The following is a 23,107-nucleotide window of genomic DNA, read 5'->3' on the forward strand; positions in this document are numbered from 1 at the left end:
AAGCCTTCATTCAGACCGTTTGGCGCAGGGTTTGTAAACGGTAAATCCAGTAACATTCCCATTTCCTAATGCGTTGGTCCCAGTTGCCTTTTCTTTGGTCTTGTTTTGGCCTGGTTGTTATGTCTTACCTTGAATTAAAATCTATTTCTGTTCTACTTGGTTCAGGGGGTTTCAATATTAGTTTTAGTAATTGCTATGAGCGCATTAACAAAGGGGAACTAAAGTTTTTAGTGATCAAACTTTGAGATAATATTCCAAGATGGCCACCTCCACAATGAAAATGTGAATTGTTAATTGCTGACAATTTAATACAATTTGTTTATATTAAAAAATAACATCAGCCTATTGAGTACAAATAGATATGGGACTATAAAAAAACAACATACATGTCTAACAACTCCAGGCACCACCTTAATTTTAGTATTAGTTGTAGTGCCAATTTATAACAATTACAAGTAAATCATGACATGATCCGGGAACAGTGCTTCTCAAATTAGGTTACTGTCTTAAGAAAATTGAGCTATAATTACACAAAAGGGTAAAAGACACAGTAGGGGTTGGAGAGGGGATAGGAGGACAATGCATGCAAAGAACGTGAGGTCAACAAAACAGTAGGGAAAGGAATAAGGTTATAGAGAAAGGGACAGCGCTGACTAAACCTGCTAGAAATAATATATTGGGAGGCAGCTAACCCCAAAAGTGGGGATCCCTCTCTCCCGCTCGTGGAGACAGTAAACAACAAGGGCACTGCCCCTTCTGTTGTTTTTACTTTTGTTTAAAGGAATAAAGTTGTTGCTTTATATCGTGTCATAAAGAAGAAGGGTTAAATTAAGTTTCAAAGGTCTGGGAATGGGGAAAGTTTAATAGGGAGGGACAGGGTATTCCATAAGATTTCAAGCAACCCAACATTTCTGCACTTATGCAAACGTACTGTCCTGTGCTATCATGTAAGGTGTTGGGGTTTAAATATGGGCTTGAATGTGCATGAATATAATAGACAAGAGTTAACACACCCGATCAGATGGCACAGCTTCAGAAAAGTGGTTACCTGCTCATCTCCTTTATTTTACATTAATAGTACATATTGCTGGTAGTGTATACATAATAGTATACTAAACATCTGCCTATGATCTTGGTTAGTGTAATTGACATTAAATGGGAGGAGAGGACCCCAGGCACAATATTGTCCAGAACCTCTCCAACGTACCTGGAACCTTGTTGTACACTACTTGGTAAATATTAAATATTCCTTTGATTTGATTGAAGTATGTTGGGCAATTGCCATCATCAAAATCAACCTAAATGGAACATTCTTTTTTATTAGTAACTCTTAGAAAACATTAACTAGTAGGTCAAGGAAAACAAATATGTTAGTTCATATTGTCAATTTATATCATCTTACATTCAGAATCAAGATATTTTATCTGTTACTTAAAGGACCACTCTAGGCACCCAGACCACTTCAGCTTAATTAAGTGGTCTGGGTGCCAGGTCCAGCTAGGGTTAACTAATTTTTTTTATAAACATAGCAGTTTCAGAGAAACTGCTATGTTTATCAATTAGTTAAGCCTTCCCCCTATGTCCTCTAGTGGCTGTCTCACTGACAGCCGCTAGAGGCGCTTGCGTGATTCTCACTGTGAAAATCACAGTGAGAGCACGCAAGCGTCCATAGGAAAGCATTATGAATGCTTTCCTATGTGACCGGCTGAATGCGCACGCAGCTCTTGCCGCGCGTGCGCATTCAGCCGACGGGGAGGAACGGAGGCGGAGAGGAGAGCTCCCCGCCCAGCGCTGGAAAAAGGTAAGTTTTAACCCTTTTCCCCTTTCCAGAGCCGGGCGGGAGGGGGTCCCTGAGGGTGGGGGCACCCTCAGGGCACTCTAGTGCCAGGAAAACGAGTATGCTTTCCTGGCACTAGAGTGGTCCTTTAAAAAGCCTGCAGGCTGGGTTTGGCTACTTTGCAAAAAGGGGCAACTGAACCATAGCCTCTTTCTAATTATAACTTGAAAAAAGTGAAATTATAAAGTGACATTTTCTCCAAAAAAATGAATATATATCATTTTTAAAATATCATTTTTTTATGTATACATGTACATACATACGCACACATATATATATGTCTTTATTTAATTATAAAATGTAATAAACTTTTTAAAAAGAAGTGTAAATTTGATGACAGCTGTCCTTTAATCTTTACTGGTGACACCAAGCATGCTTGGGATGTTAGAATCTAAAGTTTCAAACATGGAACTCCGCAGACAGGGTCAAAATATTAACACATACAGTTTCTATACTTTAGGTTTACAAGAAGAATAAAAGCTGTAATATCTCTCTAAATATCTGTCTCTTACTTTATATGAAATGAATGTGACTGTGAAAAGTTTCTCTTTATTTATTTTTTTAGACATACTTGAATGCCTTGTGCAGAAGACAGCAAAGCTCTGTGAAACCGTTCAGTGTGACATGGTGCTGTGTCCCCAATATCCACATGTCTGTTCAATAATCTTCTAGGAACCGGAGACACCTTCCAGCTTAAGTCGTTTCTAATGTGTACATTTTCCGATGAATAATTAGGGTAACTATTTGTCAGATCAAGTTGAATTTTCCGAGCAGATCTGTGCCACAACATCTGAAAGCAGTCAATGTTATAAAATTATCTTTTTCCAAATTCGAGTTTTATGAAAACCACTTAAGCAAAAGTAGATATTACTGCGCAGGACTTATCTTTCTGCATTTGTATCCATTTTTTGTATTACTAAGCCTTGTTACAATGCAGCCGCCCATCCCATGTGTTCCCTATTAAGGGTTAATAAGGTATAGGGGTGTATATAAAAAAAATACCCCTTTCTGTCTCAGTAGAGATTTTTGCCAGAGGCTCAAGGAAGCAAGGTGAATGGTTAGAGTTAGGACCCACCTAGGGGGGTCTGCCTTGACGTTGGCAGGTGGGCTCATCCTCTCATGGCCATTGGAGGTAACTAAAAAAACTCAATTTGTTTAAAAATACATAGGGATTAAGGAGAGCGCAGGTAACTTGTTTTTCTTTGGTTTTTAATAAAAGTAGATATTAGTTGGTATACATTTTGTTTGCCGTGTTCGTAAGCAATCATAAAATCTTGACAAATACCCATCTGATGAGCCTTCTATAGTGAACAAATACTAGCTATGGTGATGGAAGGTTTCTGAGTGTTTGCACCATACATGAAAATAGGTGTACACAACAGATGTTTGGCTGTGACCTGTAATTTCATAATCTGCTCCTTCCATCCCACAGTCTTACGTTAACTATAAAACAATGCCTCACCCTTTTCATCTACCATTTCTTCCCAGTATCCACTAATCCACATGTCCTTAGAATATCCCCGTTCTTCATTAAGAGGTTCCTTCTAACAGGTTTCCTTAAAACGTTCTACCACACACAAAGTGAAACTGTAAACCAAGAATACTGCTATTGTGATCATTGTAACGAGGAGCTATTTGAAATGTAACATTGGTGAAAGCATGGAATGCCGATTCCTATATCTATAAATACAATCTTATACAAGATACGCAAAATAATAAAAGGCACGCAGTGAAAATATATGTATTAAACATTACAATTAACAAAATGACTAATACTTGATCAGAAATGGCATGGAAGAAGGACAACAGAAATTACTGACCTCTCATAAATAAGAATTAGAACACAAGCAAGTAAATTAATGAATATTTTTCCGTGGGAAAACGTAAACTGACCTCTGAAAAAAACATCAGAGTTTCCAAAATGACTATGGGTATCAACGCCACTATAAACTAATATTGCTAATGTGAAAATGTAAATTCCACATTAGCGATACAACAAGTAAGGGGCAGAGATGGCTGGGTAAGCCTCTTTTCTTCTTTCTGAACCTAGGTAAAAATATTAACATTTTTGTGTTTTTGGTTTTTACACATGTTTTATATTGGGGAAATTCACAGACCATCAAAAGTAAACTACAATTAAATCAAAATAAGTGAGGAGTGTAGTTTAGAAAGTAGGTGGGAAGGAGGAGGAATTAATTGGAACTCTTTACCTCTTGGTTCAGTTGACATAATTGTGTTTGTCAATTACCAGTTTATGTCTCTATACCCATTGTAAAGTTGTAAAGTAAAGTATTGAGGTTTTTCATATGTTCAAATATGTCACTGACACAACGTGTAAATACAATAATATACACTTTGAGCTGGATTCTGTCTGGAGTTAAGTAAAGGTTTCCTTTTTACTTACTGAGTAATACTTCCTCTATTGAAGTGTATAGAAAAATGGTGGTTCCATAAGCAGAGTAAACATTTACTCTACTAATAGAATGCAGCCCTTAAAGGACCACTATAGGCACCCGGATCACTTCAGCTTAATGAAGTGTTCTGGGTGCCAGGTTCCTCTAAGGTTAACCCTGCTTGCTGTAAACATAGCAGTTTCAGAGAAACTGCTATGTTTACATATGGGTTAATCCAGCCTCTAGTGGCTGTCTCATTGACAGCGCTAGAGGCGCTTCCCACTGTGATTTTCACAGTGAGAAGACGCCAGCGTCCATAGGAGAGCATTGAGAATGCTTTCATATGGACTGACTGAATGCGCGCACGGCTCTTGACGCGCACGCGTATTCAGCCGATGACGTCCAAAAGAGGAGGAGAGTCCCCAGCGCCAAGGGAGCCTGGCGCTGGAGAAAGGTAAGTGTTTAACCCCTCTTGAGCCCAGTGAGAGTGGGACCCTGAGGGGAAGGGGGGGGACCTATTAACACTATAGTGCCAGGAAAACAAGTTTGTTTTCCTGGCACTATAGTGGTCCTTTAATATGTAACATTTGAAAAGTTACATATTAAAGGACTACTGTATTGAATATATGAAAAAAATTTTTTATCTATTACGTTTTAAATATGATTATATGCATAATTGAAAATACTGCAGTGATACTGAACAATGTTCACTGGAGAGTCTATTATATTCTGCATTTACTATTTAGTTTTTAAAAAAAAGAAACATAAATCATTGTTCTGAAACACACAGTTCCCTTAATTCATTCTTTGATGTAATCATTTTGGCTTCATGTTTAAAAATGCACTTTTACAAATAAAGCAGTCTGACCTTTCACCAAAAACAGAAGTTATTTCATCACTTCCTCTACTTCTAAAATTGGCATAATTAAACTAACACTACAGGCAGTCACAGCACTTCATGTTAATGAAGTGGTGTGGGCGCCATGTTCCCCCTGTTTTATGCCTGCAGCTGAAAACATTGTCATTCTGCAGGAACAGCAATGTTTTATTTGCAGGGTTAACCTGCCTGGCAGTCATATTGAAAATTGTAAAACTCTGCTATTTCAATCAGATGGTTTTAGAGAGACCGTCTGACTGGTGCAGTGCAGGGCTTTGCCATGTATTCACACAAGCCTCCCAATGCTTTCCTACTTGTTTTGCAAACAGAAAGAGCTTCCAGCGTAAGTATTTTATTTAAACCTAGTGGTGACTAGGACACTATTGCATTAGTAAAGTGTATTTGTATTTCTAACACTATAGTATCCTTTTAAGAATCATACCCTGCCTTGTACAAATGTGAAGATTTGTCTGCACAGGGTTGTACACAAATGATTGCAACATTGTATTATTGTCCTAAATGTCTTATTTAAAGGCAAGGTATTGGGACATACTGTTGATGCTTTTCGACTTTTTGATATCCCGTCATTAGTTTTAATTTACCTTGTCAACATCTTGATCAAAAGTACAAGTAAGTTCAACCAGAAAATTAATAGCACCCGGTGTAAGTAGGGTATGGAATTCAAACTCCAAACCAGTAGGAGGGTCTTGTAAATCCACTTGATTCATATCTGTAGATAAAAAAAAATTAACAATCACACTGACTGTGAAAAGCTGTTGCATACTATTCTTGGGTGCCCTTACAAACCCCTTAGACACACATTCACAGGAACTTGCACACACAAATTAAAGATACCAGCGGCCGCTTTAGGTTTTGTATTGATTAGGCAAAACTTAAATAAACACTGCACACCTGCAGCCCCATAATCCCTTCATAGATCCATTCACATTCACCCAATCCCATAAACCTCTGACTAATCAATTCCATCTCTAATCACACCCTCCTATGTGAACGCAAAGTGTGCCATATGTGCCCAAGCACAGCCTAATGCACAGCGAGTGTGTCCTCCATGTCCCTGAGTACGTCTATATTGCCATTTTGTGTGATTTTAGGTTAGCTTTCTATGTATTGAAAAACAAAACAGATGTTTATCTTTGTATACAACCAGTCACTAAGGAAAAAAATACATTTTGTTCCTCATTTTTTCAAATTGGCATTTGTTTAAGAAGAGTAAAGATATTTGTTTTCACTATATATGACTAGAAAATGTAGACACGACTTGGAACAGGACAATGTGGATGGATGGTGAAAGAAACAGAAATCACTACATGGCAACCAGTATAGACAAAGCAAACACTACATGGCAATCAGTATATACAAAGCAATCACTACATGGCAATCAGGCAGGAATGGGAGCACTGTATCAATATGGTAACTAATAGCAGAAGCGCCACTGGATACACATGCTACATAGCATGCCCTAGAAATTATACAGAAAATGTGGGAACCAATTTGGTGACAAGCTCTAATTAAAATGGGCCACATGGCTGTTGTGAGCGTGAGGACAGATAAACAGAGAAGATTTCTGTTGGGAAAGTGAGACCAGCATAAATTATGCAAGTCATCCACGCCACAGGGCCCATACCAGACCTGGCATCCTTACAGGACAGCACGATCATGTGGTAGACAGGCAGAGATCTGCTGTATGTATAGCACTAAAAACCACAGTCACAAACAGTATTGTTAACTTTAAAGAGCAAAAACTTACAAGATGGACAAGGTTAAACAGTGACAATTTAATGTAAAACAGTGGAGCTCTATATACTTGTAAACTGCAACCAATGTGCTAAGTGCAAAATATCAATCAATCCGGTATCATTGAGGAAGCCAACAGAAGGTGAAATGTGTTTCTGGATGATACAAGGACTGTATATTGGTATTTTATAGTACATTTATTTTGTTTTAAATATTATAATAAAGTAATTTTTTAATACCATCACCCGAGTTCCTGCACTTCTCAAAGAAGGTGGTGTGGTCCTTAACCACACAAAGCCTCTGTACTGAGCCAGGATCTAGGCTTCATGCTGGTGAGTACAATTGTTAACACATATCAAGCTCTCTTCTTAAAGCAATATCACACTAGTTCTACCTATTCCCTCTATCCTGAGATACACCACTAGAAAAAGGATCCACTTTAAGAATCAACACGAGAGGGGCAGGTCGTCCAAATGGACCAATGGCTTCACACACCAGAGCTAGTTTTATTAGCTCTGAATCATGTGTGTTCCATATAAGATTTCTTGTTTTATCATATGTATTAAAGTTTTACACTATTTTGTATCAATTTCCCTTTTAAGGTATACTTGCTGACCCACTACAGACGGTTATTTCTGCCAGTTTAGTTATTACTAGGGATGTCCCGAACGGTTCGCTGGCGAATAGTTCCTGGCGAACATATGCGATGTTCGGTTCGCCCCTATTCGTCATCATTGAATAAACTTTGACCCTGTACCTCACAGTCAGCAGACACATTCCAGCCAATCAGCAGCAGACCCTCCCTCCCAGACAGCATACAATTTAGATTAATTCTGAAGCTGCATTCTTTTTTTTTTATTATACATTATCCCCCCATAGCCAGTAATCTGTGTTTATTATACATTATCCCCCATAGCCAGTAACCTGTGTTTATTATACATTATCCTCCCATAGCCAGTAACCTGTGTTTATTATACATTATCCTCCCCATAGCCAGTAACCTGTGTTTATTATACATTATCCTCCCATAGCCAGTAACCTGTGTTTATTATACATTATCCTCCATAGCCAGTAACCTGTGTTTATTATACATTATCCTCCCATAGCCAGTAACCTGTGTTTATTATACATTATCCCCCCATAGCCAGTAACCTGTGTTTATTATACATCATATCCACCATAGCCAGTAACCTGTGTTTCGTATACATTATCCCCCCATAGCCAGTAACCTGTGTTTATTATACATTATCCCCCATAGCCAGTAACCTGTGTTTATTATACATTATCCTCCCATAGCCAGTAACCTGTGCTTATTATACATTATCTCCCCCATAGCCAGTAACCTGTGTTTATTATACATCATATCCACCATAGCCAGTAACCTGTGTTTAGTATACATTATCCCCCCATAGCCAGTAACCTGTGTTTATTATACATTATCCCCCATAGCCAGTAACCTGTGTTTATTATACATTATCCTCCCATAGCCAGTAACCTGTGTTTATTATACATTATCCTCCCCATAGCCAGTAACCTGTGTTTATTATACATTATCCTCCCATAGCCAGTAACCTGTGTTTATTATACATTATCCTCCATAGCCAGTAACCTGTGTTTATTATACATTATCCTCCCATAGCCAGTAACCTGTGTTTATTATACATTATCCCCCCATAGCCAGTAACCTGTGCTTATTATACATTATCTCCCCCATAGCCAGTAACCTGTGTTTATTATACATCATATCCACCATAGCCAGTAACCTGTGTTTATTATACATTATCCCTCCCATAGCCAGTAACCTGTGTTTATTATACATTATCCCCCCCATAGCCAGTAAACTGTGTTTATTATACACTATCTGGTGTAACAGTAGTGTACATTTAAAAAAAAAAATACAGGGGGCTTGTTGTCACCTTTCGGGGACCCTTGGTGTTGTACGTGGCTGGGTGGAGGAAGAGACCTTCAATGACATCAGTGAGGACAAGGAACGGGACATGGCTAGCTTGGTATCCAACCTTGTGCAAATGGGGAGTTTGCGGTTGTGCAAATGGACTGTTTGCGGTGCGTTAAACGGGGAGTTTGGTCTGTCACTGTGAAGCGGGCATAACCCTTACACTACCTGATCGATACAACATCATACCTGATGTTTTAAAGCACGTTATTCCAAACAATTTAGGAATGTTAGGTGATTTATACCCTTTATGGATTAAAACCAGACTCTGCATCAACTATGTAATTTTCCATGGGAGTTTTGCCATGGATCCCCCTCCGGCATGCCACAGTCCAGGTGTTAGTCCCCTTGAAACAACTTTTCCATCACTATTGTGGCCAGAAAGAGTCCCTGTGGGTTTTAAAATTCGCCTGCCTATTGAAGTCTATGGCGGTTCGCCCGTTCGCAAACATTTGCGGAAGTTCGCGTTCGCCGTTCGCGAACGGAAAATGTTATGTTCGCGACATCACTAGTTATTACCCTTTTGATATTTTGCACTTAGCACATTTAAGCACATTGGTTGCACTTTACAAGTATATAGCGCTTCACTGTTTTACATTAAAATGTCACTGTTTAACCTTGTCCATCTTGTAAGTTTTTGCAGCCTATAGGGTGCCCTGTATTGTTGTGGCAACTGTATTCCCTCTTTCCACTTCCCAGGAGTAGCAGTGGAACACATCAAGGATCAGAGGAACTCAAGCAGTGTGGATAGTAGAAAATTACATGATTTTCCGATTACATGACTTACGGTCATGATTTTATTAAAGACACAGAGGCGAGTATTGCATATTCTTTACTGTCCACCAATAAAAGCAAAGAATACAAAACAGAATGGAAAAAGAATGCAGACATAGTAACATGGGCCACTCCAAGCCAAGTCCTAGTATAATAGCAGGCACCACCCTCAGATCTTCCTCTTTCTTGAAGATGCGACACACCATAACAGAAAGTTTGCAAAACAGGAAACCAGCAGACATAATCCATCAGCAAACGAAACGTAGAAATTCATAACAGAGAACACAGGACCACTTAATCGACAACAGGAAACCAATCCAGGAAAACAATGGAACAGCTCCAACAAGATAATGCTCCTCCAAGAGACATTAAACAGGTCCGGATCATGCTGTGAAAACATAAAGAACAGGAGCCCAAGGGTTAAATCGGTACTATAGACCAACATCAAGGCCAGAATAACTGGGCATTAATCTACGTCCCAAAATGAACAACAGCCCATCCCAGAACTCTAAACAGGTATAATCAAAACCAAACCTCATAAATACAAAGCCGCACTTACAATACCAACTAATCCAATCACCTATAATGAACAACATGGGTGGGAAAACAGAACAAACAAAAGCTGAGAAATTGCTTCATAACGGGTGGGACCATGCTTGCCTCCATGTCTTTAATAAAATCATGACGTTACGTCATGTAATAGGAAACTCATGTAATTTTATGAAAAGACACAGAGGCTCATAATGCAAGTTTAAAGCTGATCAACCGCAGAAAACACATGAGCAATAGGCTGAAAATAACAAAGACGAAACGTTGATTTCGCGTGACCAAGCAGCCATCCTCATAAGGCCCTCCAAACGTGCACCTGATGCCATAATCAATGAGCAGAAAAAAGATTATCAAGAAGAAACGTTTAATCGGTGGGTGGAGCGCTAATTAGTGTGTAAGCAGATATTTGCTTACCCCTTACTAAGATGTTGTATAATCGATGAGGCAGAGGGTCTCGTAACAGAATGCGCTCCAAAATAAGAAATGACGATACCCATTTGGTCCAAAATCCACTTCAACCATCGGGACAACGTAGCGCTCACAACTGGAGCAAAAGGAGGATGAAAAGACAAGAAAAGTTAGTGCACAGATGCAGAACGATGTTGCCTGGTACGATCATCATATTTGCGTAAACATGCAAATGGACAAAAAGCCGGTGTTGAAGGGAAAGCTGGATACAATACTGACTTAATAGAAGTCTTAGAACGTCTGGAAATATTGAAAGTCACACCCTCCGGAGTGTATGATCTGGCATCAAAATCCAAAGCACGGACATCCGACATTTTGCAAAAGATGAGGCAAAAGAGACAAACCAATTTAGCCGTCAACTGGCGTAACGAGAGATCCTGGTTAGAAGGCCAAGCAGAGAGAAAAGACAGAATAACAGAGACATCCCAAGTAGATGAATAATGCGGCCTAGGTGAACGAGAGAGATGGAAGCCGGGTAGATGTCTACATACCAAAACCATGGTGGGTCGAAGATATGGCCTACCTGTACAGATTGATCTTCGGTAAGCCCTACCAGCGTCAAATAAAGAAGTTAAGAATTCCAGAATCTCTTTCACAGGGGCTGAAACGGGATCCATGTCCCTAACCAGGCACAAGCCAGCCCAAGCTCGCCAAGCTGACCAATATGACGTTCTAGTTCCGGGAGCCCATACGTCCGCCAACAATCGTTGAGTAGCCTCCGAAACTCCCTGGACTTCCCAGGGTCCCCTGAAATCCACCATGCCATGAGAAGGAGGGATCCTTCCACCAACAGAGGGTGACAACTTCCCGTCGGAACGCCAAGCAGGCCTGGGAAAGACGGCAACAGCCTGGGACAGTCCACCGACATCTCTAAAAGTTTAGGGAACCACGACTGCATCCCCCAAAAAGGAGTCACAAGCACCAGTTCAGCTTGTTGGCGTTGAACCTGATTAAACATGCGTGGAATCATGGAGAAGGGGGGCGGGATGCTTACAGGGGCTCCCCTTGCCAGTCTTGCAGGAAAGCGTCCACAGCCTCTGCCGTCGGGTATGGTCTCCAGCTGAAAAACCGTGGGAGCTGGATGTTTAGCTGTGCGGCAAAGAGGTCGAGAACAAAATAACACCAGAGAGACGACACAGTTGAGAACACCTCTGTGTCCAATTTCCAGTCGCTGTTGTCCGAAAGATACGGTAAATTCCAATCCGCCTAGACATTGTGTAGGCTGGTAGATATTATGCTTGGACCACCAAGTTCCGAGCCAGATTGAACTCCCACAATTTTTTTGCCAATCTGGCCAGGACTGCCGACTGGGTGCCGCCCATGAGGTTGACATACCTCACTGCCGAGATGTTGTCCATGCAGAGGTGAATCCACGAATGTGCTAGTTCCATCATGTTCATGTGGATCCAGGATTCGGAGTCCGACCAACGAACCCCTGTCGACACACCTTTGCAGTGATCACCCCAACTGTGGAGACTCGCGTCCTAGACTATGGTGAACTCCGGTTGTTAACCAAAGATCGCCCTGCTGTTCCACGCAGATAGGTTCATGATCCACCACTCCAGTTCATCCTTTGTTTAACCATCCAGGATGACCAGATCCGCATAAGACGCACCCTCTCGTAGATGAGCGATCTTCAACCTTTGGAGTGCCCGGTAATGGAGAGGGGCCGGGAACACTGCCTGGATAGACGAGGCCAGGAGGCAAATATGCCGTGCCAAGTGATGCGGGGTGATCCGCTAACGGAGGAGCGCCCTGCGAAGTTCTTTGCAGATCGTCCGAATCTTGGAGGACAGAAAGCTCAACAATTCTTCCTCTGAATCCACGAGGAAACCTAGAAATTCCATACGCCTGGATGGGCTCAGACAGGATTTCTCCCAGTTGACATAGTAGTTCCACGATCCATCGCAGATGTTGCGTGAGGATGGAGCACTCCTGAGCCTGATCAGGATGTAGTCCAGGTAGACCGACTGCGTAGCCAGGCCATCACTGGGCATAGCAGCTTTGTGAAGCACCAGGGTGCAAAGGAGAGACAAAAAGGAAGATATTTAAAGCGCCAAACACTGTCCTTCCAACAGAATCAAAGTAGATCTTGAGAAGGTTTGGCTACCGGCACCGTCAGATACGCGTCCTTCAAATATAGTTTCACCAGTCAATTTCTGTGTAGGAGTAGGTCCCTCAGAAGGTGGATGCCCTTCATCTTAAAATGGCGGTAGCCGGGGGGCGGGGCCTGACAGCCGAGCTAGCAAGACGTGTATACAGTGAGCTCTGACACAAAGAAGCTCAATAATGGCTTTTACTGGGCAAAATCTTGAATTTAGCAGTCCTGCTCACAGATAACTCACTGCTGGATCGCGTGGGGGCTTGTGGAAACCTGTTTTGTGAACCTCAGCCGAGAAGCACCACGCTCCATAAATGCAGCCTAGCAAGGAACGCGTCCTAATGGTTGGGAGAGGCGGACGATCTCCCGCCCTAGGGACCGCTACAAGCAGCAGCTCTTCTGGTATCCCGCGTCCCCCCCCTCTGGACCGGTGGGGGTCATCCCGGTCCCCACTGGGGAATTCCATAAACTCACCACAAAAGGATGGTCTGCCGAAGTGGAGGCCGCAGTTCAGGCCCAAAATGGCCGCCGAGCAACAACTACTACAGCCTCATGCATGCCCCACGGCCCAGATCTGGAGAGAGCACTTCGAGGCTCAGTTTGATCGAATATGCCAGGAATTCTGGCAGCGTATGGAGCACAAAGCCACCCACCCTGATCTACCTGCTACAAAGGGGAAGGAGGCCAAAACGGCAACTTACCGACCCAGCACCCACAAGGAGTCGCGCCCATCTTGCCGACGAGCCCGCGGGCGGACTCTCCCGACGCCAAGTCGCACAGCTGCATGCCAACACCGTCCACCCACATCACAACCTCGCCGCAGCCTTTCTGCACATCGCTCAGGTGGGAGCAAATCACCAACCCGCAAACCACTAAGTTGGAGAAAGCACACATGGCAACGCAAACCCAGAGGGGGGCCCAGAGGACAAGACCCGGTTACAAGGCTGGATGGCATGTCAGACAGCACAGAACAAGAGCACAAGGGCGCTTGAGACCAGCGCGGACCTCACTTACATAGTGGTGAATTTACGCTCCCTGGGGGTAACAACCTGCCATCAGCAGGCATCGGTTAAGCAGTCCCAGGCAGAGTCATCTATGTTAAGCTTACCCCCACTTGCTGTATGGGGACAGGCAATAATCCCCAATGGCTCATCCTTTCTCTATATGCTCCCTGATGGAGATGCTACCCCAAGGTTATGTTGCTGGTAGTATTTTTATTTTTGTTTAACTTTCAGCTTGTAGCAGCCACACCGTTAATGCAACCAGCTCAGAACTGCATCTAGTGGCAGTGGACACTGTGCTTTAATTATTATTTCATTTTCATTTTAACTACAATATGCGTACACGCCAGTCAACTAAATTAGCATGTCACCTACTGCTCATAACCAGCTAACACCATGCTTAGCAATTACTCCTGTATGAAAATATGTTACCTCCACATAGTATGAAAATAAGTACCCAGTGGCTCCCACACGCAAACGTTAATCAGAGTTTAGCATGTTATACCATTTGTTTTCATATGACAGAGTTAATGTCAGCCTACACTACTGTTCATCAAGCTTAAAGCCATACCATTCTCTGACACAACCTGTATTAATCTGTTAGTTACATAAAAATGTGCAGTTCTTTTGTATGCCACAGTATAATGCCCTGTGAAAAGCCTGTACTTGTTGCCGTGGTAAAATATGCATGTCTGTCAAGCTTTTGCACAATAAAAATAAAAAATTTAAAAAAAAAAAAAAATGGCGGTAGCCAACTATAGCATTGAATGGGTGTATGTTGATGACAGGGGGCATCTGCCCGCCTTTCTTTTCCACTAGAAATATATGACCCCTTTGGGATCCAGAGGGGCCAGTTCGATTGCCTCGTTGTCACGGAAGGCCAACAATTCCTCGTCGATCAACCTGCGGTCTCTGAGTGAGAAACAGATCGGCTAATTTCCAGGGGGCAGCAAAGGCCCCAAATGCTCAGGCTAATGCCTTGTTTGCCTTGTTTTATGGGGCCCAAGAGCTGGCCGGCTGGCCACCTTTGGGCTCCACCGGGGCAGGCGGGCAGTTGTTACCCAGGTGGGTGGTGAGGAAGCACTTTGCCCTGAGCTCTCTCTGCTCAGCTCTCTTGTGCGACCCACAGTGATGCCGGGAGCCTGAATATGACATCAGTCTGGCTCCCGGCATCACTCTGCAGCTCTCTCGTTGACAACTTAGAGTGCCCGCCCACCTTCACATCTGGCCACCTACCTGCCCAGCAGCCAGGCCAGCTCCACTGGACCCCAGGTGAAAAATCCACCCAGTTTTCCCAAAAGTAGGGAGGCTGGGTGGATTTTGAAAATAAAATACAAAAATAATAATAATTGTGAGTGTTGGGGAAAATGTATGTGTTTGTCAATGAGTGTGACTGTGTGTGTGTCAGTGAATGTGACTGTGTTTGTGTCAGTGAATGTGAGGAAGTGAGTGAGTGAGTGTGTGTGTCAGTGAATGTGAGTGAGTGTATGAGTGAATGTGAGTGAGTGTGTGCGTCAGTGAATTTGAGTGAGTGTGAGGGAGTGTGTGTGTCTGCCAGTGAGTGTGTGTGTCTGTCAGTGAGTGTGTTTGTTTCAGTGAAAGTGTGTGTGTCTGTCTGTCAGTGAGTGTCTGTGAGTGTGTGTGTCCAGTGAGCATGTGTGTCTGAGTGATTGTGCGTGTCTGTCAGTGAGTGTATGCATCTGTCATTGAGTGTATGTGTCTGTCAGTGAGTGTATGCATCTGTCAGTGTGTGTTTAAATAAGGCTTCCCCAAACTCCAGCCCTCCAGATGTTGCTGAAGTACAACTCCCATGATTCCCAGCCTGCCTATTTAATTCATAGAATCATGGGAGTTGTAGTTCAGCAACATCTGGAGGGCTGGAGTTTGGGGGGGGGGTCATCTTAGGGTCTACCTCCGGGGTGTCACACACTTTGTTAGACACTACAGGTCTAGGACACTCTGTCCTAAGTTTATTGCGGGCTGCTTTGCTGAGTGGGCACCATACCCAATTCTCAAGGTATCGGGCCACAGGGTCCGCTGGGAGCCAGTCAGCCGACCTCGGATGGTGGAGCTCATCCGAGTCGAACAAGGGCTCGCCCAATGAATCCATGAGGGCAGTCCCTGCGTCCGCGGGAGGAGCAGCCCCAAGATTGCCTCTGGACATTTCCGTCTGAGCATAGGAAAAGAGGTCAAGGCCCAACTCAGCGGAATCCCTCTCAAGAGCCGTTTTCAGACTCCTCACCAGCCTCCTCACTAGACTCTAGAGAATTTCTGAGCCGGAGTCACTCTCCTTTTGTGCTCTCGCACATTTCCATAGCCGCTCCCGTTCTGCCTGGCACGGAAAGGCTCTCTTGCGTGAGAGACACACTTTCTTTGGCCAGATAAAATAGAAAGGTGAACAGCGCTAAAGATCAGAAAATGTACATACGTTTAGTAGAAAAGTCCAAAATTCTTCCTCACTTGACGTGTTTCGCCGAAGCTTTCTCAAAAGAATTTTGGACTTTTATACAGGACTGGTTGTATAGTTTATTATTCACTTTTTACTTATTGTATTAAAGTATATATATTTTTTAAACTATCCAGTCATTTCTCTTGTCCTCCTTCCTATCTAATACTGGTTTGCTGCTATTCCTGGGTCCACTATATCCCGAGGTGGGGATTATTCCACCTAAAATTCTCCAAACTAGAGCAGGTCGTTGCTCTAGTATATGTAAGTAGGATCATCTACTTTTACTACAATATTTTTATTTACGTACTATACCATGTGGCGTATTTTACTCTTGTTTTTCATATAACGAATACTTACACCTATAAATTCACCAACGGTCTTGAACCTCAAGAAATCCATAGACGGGGATTATTCCGTCCAGGCTCTTAACACCGAGCTGATATAGCTCCTCAAAGTGTGAGTGTGAATATAACACCTTTGTTCTTGTGGAATTATATCGTTCATACATACTGTACCATTATTTGTATTTTTGTTTCTATTTTTTTAAGTTACTCCGCTGGCCAGTATTTCTACTAAACGTATGTACATTTTCTGATCTTTAGCGCTGTTCACCTTTCTATTTTATCTGTCCATTTATCACAAGGTAGAGGGAACACCTTGTTGGTGAACTGCTGCTCACCCTTGAGAAGAGAGCGCTTTTTACTCTTTTGCATTTGACACTTTCTTTGGCGACTGAAGGTATGCCAGTCATAGGGGTTCTGGAGGCAGAGGGGGAGTTATACTTGCGTAGAGCCTTCCTGGGTGCCACACCTGAAGTATCCACTGCTGGACGGGTGTGGCGCACCGTAGAGCCACTTAATGAAGCATCCGTCAGACAGGTGAGAAGGGCCTGGGAGATAGTTTGAGACAGGGCTGATGAAATGGACCCAATGGCCGCCATAATGGCCTCCGTCATTGAGCGCTGTAGCACTAAGGCCTGCAAGTGATCACAATCAAAATTTTCCAGATAATTATACTGCCCGTAATGCCACAGAAGTCCAAAAACATTATTGACTTGTAACTGGGCTTAACATGTGATTTACATGTTAATCTTACTACATGAAGCCTCATAGACTGACAATGATAAAATAAAAAAGTGCATACATTTTAGTTTGTGTGTGTGCAATGTTTCTTAATACGCTTTTTGTATATATTTTGGTATTTGCGGTAGCACCACTACTTAGAAATGCATGTTCCGGGTGTGCCCCCCAATTCCACTTTTTTTCTGTGTAGATTTGGAATCCAGACCAAATTCCCATTGGGCTAAGCATCCCACCCAGCCATTATAGGTGCCCCTTTGGAAGTGACCACAGGAAAGCATAAATTCAGGAGACTCTCTGTAAAACATTTAAACAGTAGGTATTGAGATTTAGAATGTAAATCTCCCATGTTAAAATTAGTGTAGAACCCACCAATGTTGCGGTATTGTGACGTAGTGGTGGGCTTAACAAAATATGGCCATATGGTGGAACTGAATTACCCTATTTGTTTGCTGAGATAGGTGATTTTAAGTAGCCTTGTAAAATGCAAAACTGTATTTTTGTTTTGTGTGTGCGCGCACTGTTCCTTAATCTATCTTTTGAAACCTTTCTAATTGTGTGAGAGCAACCTGATGAAACTTTAGAATTTTGCCCTCCATTACCCATCCTACTACCTCCACTAGTATGATAATCAGTACTTAGGAGAGGTTCCATTACCAGCTTCACCACTATCACATGTTATGCTAGAGGAGGCTACTACTGAGTCAAGCTATACAAACGTGTTGGATCACTGCAAAAGCATTGATGTTGAGCAGTAGATTCTGTAGGATGGAAGATAGCTGGGGGAGAGTGTTGAGTCAACTCACCAGCTCCAGAATGAATCAATATCTCTGCACACACCAAGAAGCAGTGTTGTTGATGAAAGAAAGTGAGGCTAGCCACATTAGCACAAGAACAGCTGTAACACAGCCAGCACCTATCACTACTAGCAGAAGAACTATTGGCAGTGCTAGGTACTGACTGCCAGTAGACATGGCAGGGGATATGGGAATGATGATGATGATATTTCTGACTCCTTTGATAGTACCAGAGTCAACATCACAGAAACTAACCTGTCCACCCTAGAACACTGTGTGTGTGTGTGATAGTGTGCTGTGAGTGTGTGAGGGTGCTGTTAGTGTGCTGTTTGAGCAAGAGTGCTGTTAGTGTGCTGTCTGTGTGTGGGTGCTGTTAGTGTGCTGTTTGAGCGAGAGTGCTGTTAGTGTGCTGTCTGTGTGTGCTGTTAGTGTGTGTGTGTGAGGGTGCTGTGTGTGTGTGTGAATTTGTTTGGAGTGATTGTGTGTGGGAGTGGGAGGGGATAGATTAGGAAATAGCCCCCCTCCCTTCTTACCTTTTGTCTGGGAGGGGGGAATCCTTGCTGCCATCCCTGGTGGTCCTAGTGTGAGTGAATTCTAGCCTGCTCCGCGAGAGGAAGCTGCTGGCTAGAGATCCCCGGGTCCTCTCCTGCCTCCCTCCCTGCGGTCCGGTGAGGGAGATCTTTGATCTCCCCACTGGCCCATGGAGGCACACTGCAGGGCCGGCGCTCAGATAGCGCCGGCTCTGCATGGACTGACAGGTGAGATCCTGTGATGTCCCCTGCCGGCCTCGATCCATGCGCGGGCTGTGGGTATTAGGGTGTGCCCAGGCACACCCAGCACACCCCATGCGCACGCCTATGATGCCCCTCCAGAGCATCCAGTGCTCTTAGGGGAAGTAAATGTCCTGTTTTTCGGGGGGTGTTGTGCAATGTAATCATACACTGCCTTTGCTGGTGACTTGTCTCTGGTGTGCTCAATAGTGGGATACCAAAGAAAAAAAGTGAAACAGGGCTGTCAAAGTGTGTTGTGCATGTGTGGAGATGCTCCCTGTGGTGTTGTATGTGTTTGAAGGCTGCTTTTGAGATTGCATGTGTATAGGTCAGACTATTTGTGTTTATGGGTGTAAAGGGGTCTGTTTGTGGCTAGTGTTTAGTGTGTGTGTGTATATGTGAGTGTTGGGAGTGCAGTGTGTGTAGTGTGTTTGTTTGTGTGAGTGTGGGTGGTGTAGTGTGCATATAGGGATATAGAGTGTGTGTAGTGTGTTAGTGCATTGTCTGTAGTGTGTATATATGGGTTTAGAGTGTGTATAGTGTGTTTTTGTGTTAGTGCAGGGGCTGTAGTGTGTGTATAGGGGTTTAGAGTGTGAATAGTGTGTGTGTGTTAGTGCAGGGACTGTGATGTGTGTGTGTATTTGGGTTTAGAGTGTTTATAGTGTGTTTGTGTGTTAGTGCAGGGGCTGTGATGTGTGTATATGAGTTTATAGTGTGTTTTTGTGTTAGTGCAGGGGCTGTGGTGTGTGTTTATGGGTTTATAGTGTGTATAGTGTGCTTGTGTGTAAGTATAAGAGGGTGTGTGGATATAGTTAGTATACAGTAATTGAATAATTAAAAAATAAAAAACAACCAAAAAAACAAACACATTTTCTCCCCCTTTCCCTTATTACCTTGCAGGGGGAGAGGGAGCACGCAGATCCCTGGTGGTCCAGTGAGAGGGGGGCATGCCGCAAGGTATTCTCTGGTGGTGCAGTTGGCATGTTATTTAGTCTGTACCCCGCAGGGTACAGACCACGTCTCTGCCTCTCGCGAGCACTGCTTTTTCAGAGCTTTGCCGCGGGTTACCATGGCAACGCTCTGATAATATCGGCGCTCATAAAAAGACAGACTGCTTTGCCTGCGTGCGTTTCACTCCCTGTGCACTCTTCTTTCCACTGGTCCGTGAGAACTCCCTCTTATGGCCAGTGGTGCCCTGCATGGGCCGGCAGGGGAGATCCCTTGATCTCTCCTGCTGGCCTCGGCCAATGACCATCACAGCCCACCGGGCATTTGCCCGGTTTGCCCAATGGCCAGTCCAGGCCTGGATTACATACATGGGGATATCCAGGCAGCAACCAATGAATATTGAACAAGTAGGTAAGCAGTTACGTGGTGGTGCTTCCTTTGCCATGCTTGGAGGAGAGAGTTTCAAAAAGTCACTTAATTTAATCAGATGTTGCAATGTTGAAGAAGAAACTAGAGAAGTCTAGTGGTCTGTCAGAGAACTTTAACACTGATTAATAGAGTGATTCTAGTAGCCAGCTTGCCTTTCGCTCCCTGACGGCACAGGCAATAGATAAGGCATGCAATAGATTACATACATGAACATTCATATACACAGACAGACATTCCTATATACTCACACATTCATATAGATACACATATTCAACATGTACACTTACAGACACATTCCTATATACACAAACACATATATACACACAACTTTCTTTTATTGTTGTTATTTTTAAAATTTATTTGTGCAGAAATATTTGATAAAATCCCTTGTCTACCTCCTTCATTCCCCTTTTCTGATGCCACCTGTATGCACCTTCCATTAGGATTGACAGATATCTAACCTAATGCTCATTATTTTGCAATTTAATGCTTTTAAAAATGTTTTTAAATCTTATGAGATTTCAGAATATAGCACTTTTTGTCAGGTGATTTTGAAAAGCTAAGTTGCAAAATAGTGAGAAGAGGCTGGGATAACTGATAATCCAACCAAAGGAACATAACAATGGTTGTCAGAAAGGAGTGGGACAGGGAGATGAGTGATTTCTTCTGAGAATTCATTAAACGCAAATTAAAAATATATATAATGAAATTATACAATATAAATTTTATATGAAGATATTGAAAAATGGAATGACAGTTCCTTTAACCCCTTAAGGACACATGACATGTGTGACATGTCATGGTTCCCTTTTATTCCAGAAGTTTGGTCCTTAAGGGGTTAAACCATATAGGACACTGAAAATGAGCCAGTTTAGACATTTTTTAAATATTACATAATGTTACAAAAAAATAAAAGAGCTTATTTTTGGTAACTGTTGCATTGCACAAAATTAATTAGCATAACACATTTAAAGGTTATTAAATTGTAATTCCTGCAATAACAATTCTTGATAACATTGTCTGTGTCATAAAAGTCTGAAACAATATACTTACCGCCTGTCCTATGGTTGTTATTACTATGGCTCAGTGGTGTGTTGTATTTGCTAGTGTGAAATTCTGCAGTGCAAGCAATTTCCTATCAATATTTAACAGTAATGTCCTCAGACTTTGAGCTGTAATTTCAAGCATTCTACAAAATAACAACACATGCAAACGGATAGTTCCACTAAGATATGTGAACATTCAGTGTTTTTGCTGCTTACTGATTGGCTGACTGGTCTGTGGTTAGTCAGTGTCTGACTGGTCGTTACCTATTAGCTGTCACATGTAGTTGCAAGCTGGGGGCTAAGAATTCCTGATTTCTGCAGGTTGCTGCAATACTGATTATTGGTATTAGCCAGCAGACTTGGGCATCCATTCAAGCAATTTGGCATTTCTTCATAATGATGAATGGCCGAACACAAAACACACATAAAAGAAAAAAAAATTAAAACTGAACTGCTTGTTGGACAAAACTTCCCTCATGCAGTTCAGTCATTCGTTTATTTGTTTGATTAATTACAAGAGGGAGCTGCAGTTCGATTACTTAGAAGATGCTTTGTAGATCCCCCCATGATACTCCCTCACCCAGTGCCATGGGTGAGGAAGGGACAAAACAAATTACTCCTATCAGGGTAAATATGATCCCCATTTAGTATAATTGAGAATTAAAGGAACACTATAGGGTCCGGAATACAAACATGTATTTTTGACCATATAGTGTTAAAAACAGCATCTAACCCCCCTTATCCCCCTAAATATAGTAAAATCTTACCTTTAGTCCAATATACTGGTGCTGGCTCCACCCCCTGATCTGCCTTCTTGGCTGACATCACCAGAAGTGATGACTTCAGCCAATCACAATTGTTTCCTATAGGAAAGCATTGTATTGGCTTAGATTGTCAATTCTGGTGATCTCAGCCAAGGAGGCAGGCCAAGGGGCAGAGCCAAATGCCGCCCTGGCCATTCAGCATCTCCTCCAAGAGATGCATTGAATCAATGCATCTCTATGAGGAGACACTAAATTTCAGCCCCAGGGAGCACCTCTAGCAGCCATCCGAGGAGTGGCCACTGGAGATGTCCCTAGGGAGTAATGTAAACACTGCCCTTTCTCTAAAATCAAACAAACTAGTGTTTACTGTAAAACGCCTGCAGGGACTGACTATTCTCACCAGCACAACTACATTAAGCTGTAGTTGTTCTGGTGACTATAGTGTCTCTTTAAATCTACCCTCATATCCCCACCAGCTATGTTGCGGATATGTGCATGTCTGTTAAAAAGCAAGCAGCAAGCGGCTGCACCCTGTCATAAAACAGACTACTGACTGGGTATATAATGCTGCCTAGTTGCTATTTCCTGCCTCCATGGTGGGGCAATTAAAAAAGTATAAAATCAGGGGGAAACCTGACCTAGTGTCCCCTCAAGCCCCCACCCACGAGCAGCAGGTGGGGTAATTATAGTAAAGTAGTAATACAATACCCAGAGGAGGGACCTATTGTTCCCCACCAGCCCCCATTGGATTTATTTATGGGATCTAAATATTATAATGGGGAAGAACTTATTGCCTGCCTGCCTGGCAGTAGGTGTGGGCTAATAATAACATAACAAATAATTTTAAAAAAGTGAAAGCGCTCAATATGTTATTAATATGGATTATATATTATAATACAAACATAACAAAAATGTGTAGTGCATATATGGGAATCCCTATGTCAGTAAATGTCAAAACACTCACATTTATTTGAGCCTGTAATCCTGGCTCATGTGCAAAAACCTTGGCTAAAAGATATTCCAATATTTCAGAAATTAGTCTTCCAAACACCTCCAAATAGAGGGAGATCACAGGATATGACAACCTGCTGGGGTTTTATTGTTGATAAGGAATTC

At 42.6% G+C, this 23,107-nt stretch overlaps 1 protein-coding gene across 2 annotated transcripts in view; it reads right to left on the reverse strand.

The window, feature by feature from the left end:
* LOC134614530 (uncharacterized) overlaps positions 1-21,347 on the reverse strand; it is a 55,490-nt gene extending 34,143 nt beyond the window's left edge. The window contains exons 1-4 of one of the 2 annotated variants that reach the window (XM_063458444.1): positions 21,235-21,347; positions 5,710-5,837; positions 2,409-2,627; positions 1,208-1,298 (exon numbers count right to left, since the gene is read on the reverse strand). In XM_063458444.1, coding sequence (XP_063314514.1) covers positions 1,208-1,298; positions 2,409-2,627; positions 5,710-5,835 — 436 coding nt within the window. In that variant the 5' untranslated portion in view covers positions 5,836-5,837; positions 21,235-21,347. The remainder of the gene's footprint in view (positions 1-1,207; positions 1,299-2,408; positions 2,628-5,709; positions 5,838-21,234) is intronic. The other variant, XM_063458443.1, reaches the window with a different exon arrangement.
* Between the last annotated feature and the right edge of the window lie 1,760 nt (positions 21,348-23,107).

Source organism: Pelobates fuscus, chromosome 6 (genome assembly GCF_036172605.1).
Source record: "Pelobates fuscus isolate aPelFus1 chromosome 6, aPelFus1.pri, whole genome shotgun sequence".
Taxonomy (NCBI): domain Eukaryota; kingdom Metazoa; phylum Chordata; class Amphibia; order Anura; family Pelobatidae; genus Pelobates; species Pelobates fuscus.